We start from the raw sequence: 15,146 nt of genomic DNA, 5'->3' as shown, positions 1-15,146 counted from the left end.
GGAGCGTCTCCGGACCCGACAGCCGGGAGAGTGAGGCCTTCCCCACGGGCTGACCCCGGAGGGGGGCCTGGCCCCACAGAGACGTGCCCAGGGGGACACTGCCCAGATGCCCTCATCCTCTGTGCTCACGGAGCCCCCCAGGGCCCTGTGACACACCCTCGGCTCGTGCGCCTCTCCACGACCTCTGGGGCAGACGTGTTCGGGGATTTCGAAATCTCCGAGGACCAAAGTGCTCTTCAGCCTGGACTTCCAGGGCTACCCCATCCAGGAAAAACACAGGGTGCGCGGGTGCAGAGGGTGGGGGCTCACCCCCAGGGAGCGGAAGCCCCAGCCCTCGCTGACATGCTCTGCGCAGAGGGCGGAGCTTGGAGCCCAGGCAGCCGACTGGTCTGGGCAGAGCTCTGCGATTGGACAACTCTAATCCCACCGCAGGTGAAAAACGGGTGTAAAAACAGCCTCCTCTCTGCAGGTTGTGCCCCCCAAGAGCTCAGCTGAGTCAGGCTTTGCTGTCGAAGGACTTGTCTGGATTTCAGATGCACAGGCTGAAGATGACAGGGTCCCGGCTTAGCCACCAGGCAGTCCCCCTGAACACGGGAGAGGTCTGTCCATCTGCCCACAGGCACTTTAGCTCATGACTGTGGAACCAGCCCCGACACCAGGACCCTGCTGTGCCTGGGGCTTGGTACCCGGTCCCAGCGGTGGGAACCGCTGGTTGCATCGGCCCTTCAGATGGACTGTGAGTGGCCAGTGAGTGGGCTCCGATGGGCCCACTGCCCCAAGGAACAGACAGCGTTAGGACCAGCTCGGGTAGCACAATCCGGGGGGGTGGGGTGGGGTGAGATCAGCTCAGATCTCTTGCAGGACACTGGTGGGCAGGGACTCACCCCAGGTCACACCCAGCCAGAGCCCCAGGGTGCCCCAAGGCCAGGCCCCTGTGGGAATGAGGAGGGAGCCCAGGTGGGCAAAGCTGCCTGTGAGCCTTGGAGGCCCACCTCCCGCACCGCAGCCGCCTGGGCTCCAAGCTCCACCCTCTGCGCAGAGCATGTCAGCGAGGGCTGGGGCTTCTGCTCCCTGGGGGTGAGCCCCCACCCTCTGCACCAGTGCACCCTGTGTTTTTCCTGGGTGGGGTAGCCCTGGAAGTCCAGGCTGAAGAGCACTAGGTAATATGTACTCGCCTCCTCACACGCACCATCTTGTGAGAATACGATGCAATGTTCCTGAGCCCACCTGACAGATGGGGAAACTGAGGCAGAGAGAAGGGCACATCCACAGTAGCAGAGCATACTTTTTTTTCTAATCCTCACCTGAAGATATTTTTCCATTTATCTTCACATAGAGTGTGAGGGAGGGAGACAGAGAGAGAGAGAAACATCGATGCGAGAGAGAGACATCCACTGGTTGCCTCCCGCACAACCCCGACCAGGGACCAAACTGCAACCGAGGTACGTGCCCTTGACCGGAGTCGAACTGGCGACTCATTGGTTCGAGGGCTGATGCTCTAACTGCTGAGCCACACCCACCAGCGCAGTGCAGGCTCTTTTAATGCGACCATTGCACTTCCCTAAAACCCCCTAAAATGTTGTTCCCGTTTCCAGGAAGCCCGCCCCCCCGCCCCTTCCACAGCGAAGCCCACGCTCACCGAAGACCCAGGTTGGGGCTTTTCTGTGGAAGGTCCTCCCGCCCCTCCTTCCAGATGGAGGCCTTCTGCTCTCTGAACGCCCTGGACGGTCTGTCCAGCGTGTCGAGAACTTACTCCTGGTCAGTGTGTGCGTCTTGCTGCCCCTGGAGCTCTCGGTCAGGAGGCAGCAGAATCTCGTCGGGGCTGGGTTCATCCCCAGCTCCCCCCACCAGAAGGGCCTGAGAGCAGGAGGTGCCCCAGAAGGTCTGCTGAGTGAGCGGATGGAGGCGCTGGCCAGTGCCCTGAGTGTTTCTGTAACCGCACGGCGGGTCTCAGCGTGGAAAGGGCACCCAGCTGTGGTTCTCCCCGACAGTCCCCGCCATTCACAGGGACTGCGTTCCAGCCGAAGCCCTGAGCCCTGGAAGGGCCAGGAGGGAGGGCTGGGGTGGCAGGGCTCAGGAGAGGCTGCCAGATTGCCCCTGGGCAGCAAACGGAGAGGAAGACCACAGCTTTGGCCATGGGCTTTCTCTTGGGTGAACATCACAGGCTGTGAGGAGCTGTGCGTTCTGTCTTCCCATAGCAAGGCGGCCCCTCGCAAGCAGCTCAGGGCTGGGCAGAGCCCAAACCGCTCCTAAAGAACGTTGGAGAACTTGCCTGTCGTTCTCATAGGCAACCCTAACGGCCCTTTGCAGTGAGCGGACAGAACCCCCGACGGCTGGAGCCCTTTAGCCCCAGAATTGCTAACTGCTGCCGTGGAGCCAGCGCCACGGAGCCAGCGCCACGAAGCCGGTGCCACAGAGCCGGTGCCCTGAACAGCCTGCCCCACTTGCACGTCCCCGCCAGGCTGTGCGCCCTGCAACGGCCCTGGCCGGTGCCTCCCACCCCAGGCTCAGCCCATTCTCCGGGCTTCTCCAAGGCACTGTTCACTGATAGGGACCCTTGTGAAGAACGGCCTGCAGGCCCGAGGACAGTGGCACAGACCTCGGTGCTCAGACACTGCTGACATTTCCTGGAGTTAGTAACTGGTGCCCTTTTCCCCAATTCAGCAGATGCCAAAGTGCTCAGAGAAGTTGCCTCCCAACTCGTACGTGCATGGCCACCTGAATGGTACAGCCCTGGCCACTCCCCATCCCCGTGGAGCTGTGGGAGCACCTGGCTGACCTGGGGGCCTCCGGATGCTCTGCTGTGCCTCCCCCACCCTGAGGGGAGGAACACAGCCATCTCTTCTTTACTCATGGAGGTACCTGTGCCCCCCCTCATCTGGGGAAGGGCTGAGCACGGCACCCCTCACCCGCTGACCGCAGAGGTCACCTGTTCCGACTCTGAGGCCTGCAGGCCCAGTGGGGACGCTCCATCGAGTGCTCAGGGGGTACCTACCGACACTGGTGATCTTCTGCACACTGAGGTCCCGCAGCAAGGCATCGACCACTGGGTTGTCCCTGGAGTACAGCTCGTACCGGTTGATGCCGATGTGGAACTTGAGCCAGTTGGGGTAGCTGTCCACTGCCGCCTCCCCCGTGGGCGAGAACTCTTCATCCTCGGGGCCCTCGTGTGGCCTGCAGACATGATTGTGACCCAGAGTCAAGAGACAGGACAGACAAGGAGGGGGAGCTGGCCTCAGGCGCCAAGACTTTAACTTCAGCTCCAAACACTTGCAGTTTAGTCAAAGTTGCCTCTTGGGCAAACGGGACCCTGCCGTGTCCACGTTTTTTCTGTGGCTGTTGTTCTGCCGACTAATAACATATCTAACGGCCCGTAATTCTTACCTACCCTCTGAGCCGCCAGACAGCTATAACTACAGCAGGAGAAGCCCCAGACGTCGGCGGCAGGCCCCACCGTGTCTGTCCTGGGGTCACCAAAACAGCCCAGCCAGCATGATGTCAGCTCTGGGTCCAGGGGCCTCGGCTGTTCTCTGGGGGCAGGAGCTCCAACTCATCTTTGACCACAGACTGCGAGGCTTAGACACACCCAGTCTGTCAGAAACTTCCCTGGGAACTTGGCTTTGTTTCCAACAACCAGGGGTAGGAATGATGCAACAGGACTAAATTTAATTTTAATGAGAGCAGTCTTGGGTGGGAGAGAAGGAGGCAGGACCTGCCACCCACAGGCCACCCTTACCCGTCTGGGGGGCAGACCCTGCTTCCTGCTGGGCTGGAGGGAATGGTGGACTGCGAGGCCCTTTGGGCCCCAAGCCCACCACCACCGTGGACACGATGCGGGGGCCACTTCACTGACCACCGTGCCTGGGCTCTGTTTTCCTCTAAAGGAGCCACAGGCCAGGCCCCTGTGGCTCCAATTCCCAAACTCCTGAGCATCCCCTTAAACCTGGCCAGCAGACAAAGCCCAGAGGCCCCCAAACAAACACCTTGGTGTGTTCAGACACAATACATGGGGCCCGGTTAAATTTCAGGGGAGAAGGGATCTTCACAAGCTGTTTGGGACACCTGGCCTTTCCCCTCTGTGGCCTGGGTAACGTCCTGCAGGGAGTTATTTACTCCGGCCTCGCTGCTGGTTAATATGTCACTACTCTGGTTGCAGCATCCGCTCAGCTCATCGTGATCTTTGTGGCTGAGGAGGGCCGTGGGGGGAAGGGTTGACACCAGGGTAGTAAGAGATGCTCCTCACCTTTCAGGAAGCTGTCACGGGGGCAGCCAGGACTGGTGGCCCATTGGCTGTGAGAGCCCCTTTCTTATGCCTTTTGGGGCCGGACACCCCTCTGCTGACTGTTCTCTACTGGTCTACACAACCCCACCAGAGCACTGCCGCCTGGCATCTAAAAGCCCGGCAGCCAGCAGCTTCCCAGGGAAGGGGCAGGGGTAGCCTCACGTTCACACCCTCAGAAGCTCATCCATTCACTGCCTGAGTCCATTTCCCAAGCCACTGACCAGGGCCTTGCAGGCACGGACCCTGCCCTGGCTCCCATGCCCAGGCGGCCTGCCAGGCCAGCTGCCACAGGGGCAGCTCCAAACCGCTGGACAGCCTTCTCAGAGCTGCAGGCGTCAGACAAAGGCAGTGCCCTGAGCAAGAGGCAGCAGGTGGCGGGCCCAGGAAGCTTCCCTTCCCAGGGGCCTTTGGGTCTCTGCACACCAACCCTGGGATTCGGATGGGCCTTCTCTGGGGTAAGGCACACAGGTGGGCCTTATTCTAAGGGGCGCGTGCGTGGCTGCCTGAGGGGTCGAACCGGCAAGGGCCCACCCTGTATGCCCCTGGACCCACTCACCAGTTGGGGTTTTCTGCCGCCGCTTTGGGGTTGAACCTGATGTCGCTGTTCACATTAAAGAGGACGTCGTCCTCAGTTAGCGGTGGGACGGCGACCTGGTAGAGCGGGTGTTCAAACAGCCTGGCCAGGAGGGAGCCATCCCCGCTTGGGTCAGGGGGCGGCAGCGACCGACGGGTACCAGGGTCTGGGAGTAGAGGCCGGTGCGCGGGGTCTCGGGGTCTCAGCGCGCCTGGATCCTGCCTCCGCAAAGCGCCCTCGGCTGGCTCGGCTGCGGGCGGCAGCTTCTCCAACGAGTGGGACGTGAGGTTGGAGGAAGGGTCGGAGCTAAAGTCCTGCAGGATGCGCAGCGTGTGTTTGTTGGGCCAGCCCGAGTCCCCGGCGGCGGAGGCAGCGGCCGGAGGCTCCCCGGGGCGGGCCCGCGCCTTTGCCCAGCCCGGTGCTGCTGCCTCGGCCGCGGACTGCGCGCAGGAGCAGCCGGACTCCCCCGAGGGCCGGGCAGCGCGCCGCTCCAGCTTAGGGAGCAGGTCCAGCACGATGTGCAGAGCGCAAGCCACCAGGAACACCATCAGGATGAGCACGCGAAACCTGCGCACCAGGATCATCTTCATGGCCGCACTCACCGCGGCCTGGGGCTCCCGGAGCGTGCCCGCCCGCGCCCCGCTAGTCTAGGCTAGGCACGAACGAGGTGCTGCGGCTCGGGTCAAGGTCCATCTGGCGTCCAACAACTACCAGCTCTGGGGCTGTCCCCGGGCCCGCACCACGTGTAAGGAGCCCACCGCCAAATCGCCTGCTCGCCGGGCCATCTCGGGGCCGTTCTCTCTCGCCTCTCCGGAGCGGCCGCGCCCTCAGCCTCCGGGCCCAATGGCCCTCGTCCGTGGAGCTGCGGGCGCACTGGGGTGAGGCCCCGCGCGCGCAGTGGGCGGCTCTGGTCTCTGGCCGCGCTCATCAGGCGCGAGGGGGCCCAGCGTGGCGCCCCATTCCGACCAGGGCGCGGCGGCCTGGGGGTGGTGGTGGCAACCGCGCGGCGCAATCTGATCCGGGGCTCCGTGGGCCGCTCTAGGCGCCGGGCCTGCCGGGCGGAGAAAGGGCGGCTCTTTCGGGTAGGGCTGGGCTCTCTCACTCTGTGGTCCGGAGGCCGGGACCTGGAGGGGAATGAGGGCGCAGGGTCTCGGGGACAGAGAGGGAGGCAGGAGCGGGGGTGGGGGCGCACAGAGCGGTGGGTGAGGTCCCCAGCAGGTGCAGTGGCCGCCCGGGACCGCAACGCCCGCACGACCGAGCCTCTCGATGCCCCGCGTCCCGGGCGGGCAGATATCCGAGTGCCGCGGAGCCGCCCCCCCGCGTCAGCGCCCGCAGATTGGCGGAGCCGCAGCCCCGCGAGTCACTGCCGGGCCCTGGCCGACTCCGCTCCCTTTCTCTTTTCTCCTCCCCTCGGCCGCGCCCCGCGATGCCTTTGCAGCTCCAGGCCCGCTAAGGAGAGGGCGCCTTCCCACCGTGGTTTGCCGAGAGAAGACGGAGACGCCCGAGAGAGGAAGGCGGGAGCGCGCCGCACGGGCGCGCCTGGCTCCTGCAGCCGGAGAGGGTCTTCTCGCCACTGTGGGCGCTGTCCGGGCGGGCTCTCCGACCAGGTCGCTGCGCCCAGGACTCGTGCCCGCCCGCCCGAGGCTGGCTGCCGCTAGCTTCAGCCTCTCGGCTCCTCCCCGGCCGAGCCGAGGGCCAGAACCCAGGCCAAGTCCCTCCCCGGAGCCTCTGGGCGTCTGCGCCGCCAGACGGCGACCTTGTGCCCCACGCCCGCGCTGCGGGCGAGGGAGAGGAGGAGGGGTGATGGGGCGGTCGCCGGAGAGGACGAGAGGAGCGAGGAGCGCGGTTTTTGACCCAGATCCGGAGCGTGCGCGGGAACAGCGGCAGGCTCAAGCCCACGGCCGGGCCCCACCCTACCGACAGTGCAGCACGCCTGCGACTTAACTCTGGAGTCGCTGGCGCCCCAGCTAGGACTCGCCGGGCACAGAGAGGTACCAGGTGTGTGCTGTTCCGGAGGGCCGCGTGTGTGTCTGTGTGACGGTCTCACTTGCCTCCCGGCTGCACGGAATCGGCCGCGCAAACCCAGAGGCACGTTACTTCTAGCTGTGGCCTCTTCTGGGCCCACACAGCTCTGGACCTCGAGCCCATGGGGATAGGAAGGTGAATGTCAGCCAGAGACACAGGGAGGAAGTAAGAGAACCTGGAGCCCGCGGCCCTCCTCCCCTGCTCAGAGGCACAGTTTCCAAAGCAGGTAGATGAGAGCGCCCCCATCACAGCCTCCCCAGCAAGGCCGAGAAACAGTCTCTTGGGGTGGGGGTGGGGGGGGCGGGGGCGCCATTCACTCGCTGTGCCGTCTGGGCGTCCCAGGACCCCCCGGAGACCTCAGCTTTCTCTTAGTGGGTTCAGGGTGCATTGTCCCTGTGCCCACCCTTGAGTCTCAGTGCCTGATGTTCCATAGGAGCCACCTGGACACTCACCGAGTGAAGGAGGGGAGCCCTCGCTCACCCGGTCTGAAATGAATGTAAGGCTGGAGCCCTGAAGATGAGGGGTGGGGGAGGGGAAGAGGGTGTCCATGGATTTGACTGGGAGATGGACGCTTGGGACAGTTTCATCCTGGAACTGGCTTCCCTCCCTCCCTCTCACACTGACAGCACCAGATGTGTGCAGGAGAGGTACCTCTGCACCCGGTACCAGAGGCCGCGGGAATGATGTCTGCGCTGAGATGCAGGTTGACAAGCCCACTCCATCTCGGGGAGGGGAGAGGAGGGGACTAACCTCCGCACAGAGGAGCTTATATCTGTGTCTCCTTGGCCTTGGGGTTCTCCAGCCTCCACACCCCACCAGCCCTCTCATGGTCAGTGTCCTCAGGGTGGCATGGGGTGGTCTCATCCTGTAAACCAGGGACATCAGGTGTGGGTCTCACTGAGGCTTCCTGGGCACCTATCCCCCCCCCCCCCCCCCAGCTCGAGGTTGGTTGGACTCCCCCACCATCACTGGATGGATGTCTCCCTCGAATGCTGCCTGGTTCATTCAACTGTCCCCTTGGAAGAGCACCCTGCCACTAACTAGATTATGCTCCTGTGCCTCCGTCCCCCCCTTTCCCAGCACACCACTGGGGTCAGAAATACCGCCTCCTGTTCTGCTCACTCCATCCACACAGGACCCTCTGAGAGGCTGTTCACAGCTCTGCCCTGGGCCGGGCAGAGAGGGGGTCAAAGAGGGCACCACGAGCCACTGTCCATTTTGGTGTCAACAGGTTAAGGTGACACATGGGAAAACCCTGTGGACAGAGTGCGGAAAACCTTTGGCGGGATGTTTGGCTGGTGTCTGTATTCTTTGCTCCTAGTAGTAATTTGGTTTGATTCAATGTATCCATCCATGAAATCACAAAAAACAAACATACACACATATACACATACACACATGTACCCAAAGACCACATACATAGACACAAAAACACATGTACATGTACACACAGAGAGACACAGACACCTATGTATACACATGTCATGTACACAGAGAGACACATGCACATATATAAATAGATGCACACACACAAGGATCAGAAGCTCCCACAGGCCTCTGCCTCATTGTGGGGGCAGAGGCTGGGCTGGACGGGCTGGACTCTGGCGAGGGCTCCAGGGAGTTAGCATGTGGTCTCAATGGAGACAGGGGGATGATTCTGGGGGCTTTTTCTTCCCAAAGCCAATGTGTAATACGTCAGATGGTGACAGGGATTACGCAGAAGAATGTGCAGCTGGGAGGGAACCAGATATCCTGGGGTTCAGGGAAGGCCCCGGAAAAAGTGACATTGGAATAGAAGCTCAAATGTGAGGGAACAGGACCTTGGTCTGTGGGATGGTGTTCTGAGCACAGGAATGAAAAATGCCGAGGCCCTGGGTGGGGCGCAGAAGAGCAGGGGGCCTTGAGGTTGGAGTTGAGAGGGAGGAAAGGGGGCTGGGACATTCCAGAGGGATGGGGGAGGGGAGCAGACGTGCCAGCTTCCTCTGGAACACCCAGCCCAGTCTCCCCACTGCTCCCCCCAGGCCAGGCGTAGAGGAGAGATGACCCAAGGGACCTGCCTACACCTCTTGGATTCTGAAATGTTTTCCTAAGGGTTACTCATCTAAGACTCCGGGCTGCTGACCACAGGCCCAGTGGCCACAGACTATTCTGGGAGCTGAGAGTGGGCAGCTGGGCGGCCGGAGGGCTTGTGCTCAGGCAGAGGGAGGAGGGAGGGTCGCCGTCTTCACTGGGGAGTGTGGTTTAACCCTTGTCTGGTGGCACAGAGAACATGGCAACATTTCTGACCTCCCCCATGTGCCTGGGCCTTGGGGCTGATGGTCATGGGCCTGGGCAGGCGGGATGTACCTGGGATGGGGACACAAAACCGGTGTCCTCTGTGCCGGGTTCGAGGGATGGTGGGCTGTGGGGAGAGGGGACTGTCTGTGGACAGAGGTGGCCTCATCCCTAGGCCTCCAGCACTGACCCTCTAGCGTGTCCCTCTCCTTGCCAGTCCCTGGCCCTCTCATCTCCAGCCACACAGCCACATCCTGGGGTGGGGGGAATAGAGCCTCTTTCTTGTCGTCTGAGATGACAGACCAAGAAACCCCCCCAAAGCAAATAAAACAATAAAAAGCTCAATTTTATTTTCTACATATTGTATCATTCAAATACATAATTTATATTCTTTTCTATCATACATGAAGTAACCACAAAAACTATCTGTTGAATATAAGGGAAATGTCAAGAATTCCAAAGGGAGACATCAGTGTGCTCACTGAGGGTGTTTATACACACACATGTATGTAGTCTGTAGTCTACATGTGAACACAGTGCCGTTTAATAAAATGTAAGGTACACTTTGAAAATATTTCTACTGCCCAGCCGGTGTGGCTTGGTGGTTGAGCATCGACCCTGCACCAGGAGGTCACCAGTTTGATTCCCAGTCAGGGGACACGCCCAGATTGAGGGCCTGATCCCCAGTGGGGGGCGTGCAGGAGGCAGACAGTCGATGTTCTCTCTCATTGATGATTCTTTCTCTCTCTCTCTAAAAACCAATTAAGAAAAAAAGAAAAAGAAAATATTTTTACCTGGAAAGTAATAACACAAATAAAAGCACTCATATATAATTTGAGGGTTTTGAAGGAAACCAAAAGGACAAATTACAAACTATTAAAAATGAACACAAATGAGAACAGCACCTAGTGTTTTTTCTTTATTGATTTTAGAGAGAAAGGAAGGGAGAGGGAGAGAGAGAAACATCGATGAGAGAGAACATCGATTGGCTGCCTCCTGCACGCCCCCCACTGGGGATCGGCCTACAACCTGGGCGTGTGCCCTGACCGGGAATCCAACCAGCGACCTCTTGGTGCAGGGTCGACGCCCAACCACTGAGCCACACCGGCCGAGCGAGAACAGCACCTATTAAAACCTACAGGACGCCACCACGGGGTGCTTGGAGGATATTGGGAGGGATAACAGCTTTTATTAGGAAACGTAATGACTTACATTAAGTGTACGAAGCTCTTAGTTTGAGAAGCTAAGAAAAGAACAAGTGTAGAGAAAGAAGAAATAATTCACGTGGAACAAACCAGAATCGAACGCAGTGGGCAGTGCAGTGGTGCGGCCGGCTTGTAAACAGGACACGTCTCTGCAGAGACCACGGAAGGAGCCGACACGTGGAATCTGGTGAAGGAGAGAAAAGACAGGACAACGAGAGTGTCTGGCGGACTGAGGAGCATTGTGCTGGCGACAAGGACGGTGCCAAGTCCCAGAAAAGGTGGTGCCCTCCTATCCGACGATGCAGACAAGAAGGTATTTTAAAGAAGCATTTAAATGACTAAAATTGACAGAAGTACTAGAACCTGGACGCAGACCACACGTCACAAGGAAATCCAGAAGGGTCAAATATTCATCCCTGAAAGCAGAAGCTGGGCCAGTTTTCTGAACAGTTTCCTCAGACACGTGACATGCTCCTGACGTCGCCCCACAGGGAGCTCTGGGGTTCTGCACGGGGCGCGTCGCAGGTGCCCCGTGCCACCTGGAGGCAGAGTTACTTCGCTGTCTCCACTTCACAGAGAAAAGCATCAGATTTATCAATAGGTGTTGAAAGCCACATTGTCAAATTCAACACATTCCTGTTGAAATGTCGAGCAAACCATGAACAGGAGGGAGTCGTGTCCCTGAGAGGGCACTGCGGGGAGTTGTCGGTGACACGTTCTGTCTTTCCCTGGGTAGAGGGGAATGATTTCAGAAGGTGGCATTTGTAAAGTTAAAACTCATTCACCAAGCGTTATTTTGTGCATGATTGTAATCTGTAGGTTTGTGATCGCAGTTGAAAATAGGAGTATTAGGCAAATAAGACGTGACATTTAGAGGCCAACGTAAGGTTTAAGTGAGAATAAATTACAGCAAAACACCTTATTCAGAACCCTCAAATTAGGGGGTCTGGAACAGAGTCCGTGCTGATATGCCACATGGGGTGGGGGCCCTGGGGTCACCCCGAGGCTGCAGCTGTGCTGTGGGGCTCGGGGACACCCGTGGCTGTGGGTGGTGCAGCCACACGGACCAGGCCACCTGCTCCTCGGGTACAGGCCCCAGGCGAGCCCTTCCCTTGGGGTCCTTCCCTGCAGGTCTGTCCTTTGCAGCTCCAGGCTCTGCCCTGGGGCGATGTGGCCAGAGGGGCCCCCACAGCCCTTGCCAAGGAGGACGTCCGCCCTCCTTCTCAGTGTTACCACAGAACCAGCAGACCAGGACGGGGCTCAGCTGTCCTCTCAGAGGACCCAGAGGTCATGCGGGGACCACCGCGAGCAGATGTGTCCAGTGGCACAGGTCACTACCTGAGCCCAGCGTTCCCGCGCGGTGCCCAGAGGGATGGAGGGACGGGTCCTGAGCACATTCTCCACACGTTAGTGCTGGTAAGGGGAGGAGCTGCTAAAACGGCCATCAGGCGCTGAGCGGTGACAGTGTGGGTGGGAAGGGACTGCAGGGACAGCCCTGCAAACAGCTGCCCAGATTATCATTTCTATTGGAAGTGAGCACTGAGGTCACTATTCAGACTTTTATAGGCCATTTCCTGGCTGAGCCCCAGCACGGCTATGGCTGCAGAACGTGCCGCCGCGTGACGGATGACAGATGGCGTCCATGGCACATCCGCATGATTGTGTGACGATGGCCCCGTGGCGATGGCCTGTGGACGTGCCCCTTTGCAGAGCCGGTCCGGTCCGGCATGGGGTGGGCTCCTCACACCGCGGCCTGAGAGGCCCTGGGTACTCCCAGGAATGGGGCGGGGTTGGTTGGCCCAGTGGACCCTGAGGGCGAGTGTGTTCCAGGCTGGAAGGCGCCTCCTCTCTCCCCATCCCACCCCTTTCCCTGCATCAGGAGCCGAGCAAACTCCGTCCTGTCTGAGCCCCCCATGCAGGCCCACAGTGGGGTGAAGGCTGAGTCCCTGTGGTCTTCTGCTCAGCCCTGGAGGCTGAGGGATGTCACCGTGCCCCAGACCGGCTCCAGGCCTCCCCAGCATTGAAACGGAATTTGAAAATGTGGGCTGATTTCCTAGTCCAAGGAAATCACTGCATTTGGCCGAAAGAGGCCAGGGCTTAAATGTCCTTGAAACCAACTCCGGCTCCTCCGCTGCTCTGCTCCAACAGCTTAAAGAAACGCCAGGTCCTGCCCGAGGGGCCAGCTCTGGTGGGGGCTGCTGAGCTGCCAGGAACAGCAGCAGGACGGGAGGGTGGGGCTTGGCAGGGGGACCCAAAGGCCAGTAGGCAGAGGATTGAGTGGGGATAAAAGCAGGGGACCCCAAGGGGTGGGGGCTCAAGCTGCCTCAGAGCACCCCAAGTGTAGCCTTTTGGGACAGCCTCCCCTATGGTGCCTCAGCCCTCCTGCCACTTGAGAATCCAGGTGCAAAGATTTGAAGGGTGTTCTCAGAGGCCTCGCTGATCTGGAAGGCGAGTGTATAGTAGGGAGAAGTGGAGAAGCCGGGGCCGGAGGACGGACATTCCCGGGTGCCCACAATGACACCTGAGCGTGGGGTGACGCCAGGAACCCCCACACTGTGTTCCAGGTTCTTCTGCCCAGTGTTCGTCTCCCTGACCTGCTCAAGTGTCTTTACACTGCAGGTGGATGGAGGGGAGCCCCAGGATTGGGGTGCCCCACCAGCTTCCAAAAGTCCCCACGCTGTCGAAGTGGGTGTGGCTGTCCCGGGACAGGCTGCACCTGGGATCAGGACTTGCTCAGCCCTGACTGGCTGACAGCCTGCAAGGTGTCAGAGGGCTGGGGCCCCTTGTGGGGGACCATCATTACTCAGGTCCCCCACGGATGTGCCCTCCAGACGCACAGCTTGGGAAGCTACTACGCATCCGTGGATGGTGGTGTCTGGAGCCGATGTTGCCATCGAGACCCCAGAGGGGGCCAGTGGGTCGCCGACCAGGGTTGTTTCTGCTGCGGCTGATGCTATTTTCATACCTATGGAGCCAGACGTTCTAAAAACAAACCCATTTCTAACACCGCTGACGAGAAAGCGCAGAAGCTCACGTGTCCTTGGCGCCTGCTGCCCTTGCTGTTCTCACCTTCGTGGTCTCTGCTCGCTGCCTGGCGGGATCACCTCCACGGCCCGCACCTCCCCTGGGGACTGCGTGGGGCTGCAGGCTGGTCCGGTTCAGGCAGCATGAGACCAGCTTCAGCCCCACAGCAAAAATACCCCAGACGGCATCTGAGGCACAGACGTTCCTCCTCGGCCTGGAGCTGCGAGTCCCACACGAAGGCAGGGGTGTCTTCCGTGTCTGCGAGGGCCCTTCCTGGTCACGAGGTGGCTGTCTTCTCACTTGTCTTCTCACGTGGCCAGAGGGACAAAGCTTTTGGGGTGTCTTCTTAGGCCGTCATGGGGGCTGCACTGTCCAGACGTGATCACCCCCAACTGTCTCACATCCTTGCAACAGCACACTGGACTCAGCCTCACTATGTTGATCGGGGGTGGCAGACATGTAGCCCCCAGCAGAAGTGCTGGAGGCAGGGGTCAGACTCTGCTCACCGAAGACAGCAAGCGCCCCCGCCCCCATCCTGGCCACAGGACTGCACCTCAGCCAGGTGGCCGGCCAGTGTCCACCATGGAGCCTGGGGCAGTTGGGCACAGGGTGCGTGGACTATCTGGCAGGTACACACACACACCTGCACATGTCTCTGTACATACGTGTGTGTCTGTGTGCATACAACACACATGTACAAATGCCCACATGGCACACAAAGGTGCATATACACATGTACACTAAGGCAAATGCATTGTAGTATTGCCTACACAGTTACCCACACTCACACACACCCGCACACATGTGCTTGCATACATGTGCATGTGTGTGCATGTGCACAGGCGTTCCCGTGTGCATGCATCCACATATGTGCACAACTACACACCCCTCCTTCCTTCATCAGGAAGCACACACTGCAAACCTCGAGTGTACACAAAAGCTCGGCACGTAGAACAGTAGCTGTGAAGGTCGTGCCCGATGGGCCAGGGGCCACAGTAGACGGAAATGCACCATCTGAAGCAGCTCTGGGACGACAAGGAACCTCCTTGGGAGGAAACTGCAAAGGCAGAGATCTGGGCCGCCCACCACCCTCTCCAGAGCGCCTGGTCCCACAGGCCAGGTTTCCGAGCCTCTGGCACGGTCCCAGCGGCACCAGCCCTTCTCCACACGTGGTGACACACAGAAGCCTTTTAGTCTGTCTCCTCCGTCACCTCTCCTTGAAACAAGAGGAAACCATACTGCTTCAGCACTCAACACAGAGAGGTGCCGTTGCGAGCCTTAGGCGGCCTGCTGGACCTGAACCACTAAGGTGTGGATCCAGAGACTGGGCCTCAGTCCCGGCCGAGCCTCGGTTCTGAGCCTCGGTTCTGGCGCTGTGGGTGGTGCTGGCAGGCTCCTGAGGACCCCGCCTCTCCCTGGTGCTGGAGCTCGGTGCCCCTCTGGGCCAGGAGGGCTGGTGCAGGGAGGGCAGAAAGGGGGCTGATGTCCAGGACGCTGCTGGGCTGGAGGAGCGGCTGGGAGAGACGCCGAGGGCCTGTCCACATGCAGACTGCTCTCACTGGTAAGAGGTTCTGGGGCCCTGGCCCGAGTGGCTCCGCAGTAGAGTGTTGGCCCGCAGACCAATGAGTCGCAGGTTCGATCCCGGCCAAGGGTGCATGCCTCAGTTGCGGTTCGTCCCCGGCCCTGTTGGGTCTTGCGGGAGGCGACTAGTCGTTGTGTCCCTCTCATGAGGATGTTTCTATTTCTCTCCCTCATTCCCTCC

The 15,146-nt window shown here is 60.0% G+C and overlaps 1 protein-coding gene and 1 long non-coding RNA gene across 2 annotated transcripts in view; one reads left to right on the top strand and one right to left on the bottom strand.

The window, feature by feature from the left end:
- The window catches only part of FAM20C (FAM20C golgi associated secretory pathway kinase), a 28,548-nt gene extending 22,783 nt beyond the window's left edge, over nucleotides 1-5,765 (bottom strand). The window contains exons 1-2 of the mRNA XM_036240427.1: nucleotides 4,839-5,765; nucleotides 2,996-3,174 (exon numbers count right to left, since the gene is read on the bottom strand). Of these exons, the coding sequence (XP_036096320.1) occupies nucleotides 2,996-3,174; nucleotides 4,839-5,446 (787 nt within the window). The 5' untranslated portion in view covers nucleotides 5,447-5,765. The remainder of the gene's footprint in view (nucleotides 1-2,995; nucleotides 3,175-4,838) is intronic.
- Nucleotides 5,766-6,677: 912 nt separating this feature from the next.
- Nucleotides 6,678-7,573, top strand: LOC118643487. Its single transcript, XR_004961999.1, has 3 exons — nucleotides 6,678-6,854; nucleotides 7,315-7,377; nucleotides 7,508-7,573. It is a non-coding gene; the product is annotated as an uncharacterized LOC118643487 (long non-coding RNA).
- The last annotated feature ends 7,573 nt before the right edge of the window (nucleotides 7,574-15,146 follow it).

Source organism: Molossus molossus, unplaced genomic scaffold, assembly GCF_014108415.1.
Source record: "Molossus molossus isolate mMolMol1 unplaced genomic scaffold, mMolMol1.p scaffold_m16_p_4, whole genome shotgun sequence".
Classification (NCBI taxonomy): domain Eukaryota; kingdom Metazoa; phylum Chordata; class Mammalia; order Chiroptera; family Molossidae; genus Molossus; species Molossus molossus.
Note: the sequence above shows the minus strand (reverse complement) of the source record. Positions and strands in the feature narration are given on the sequence as shown.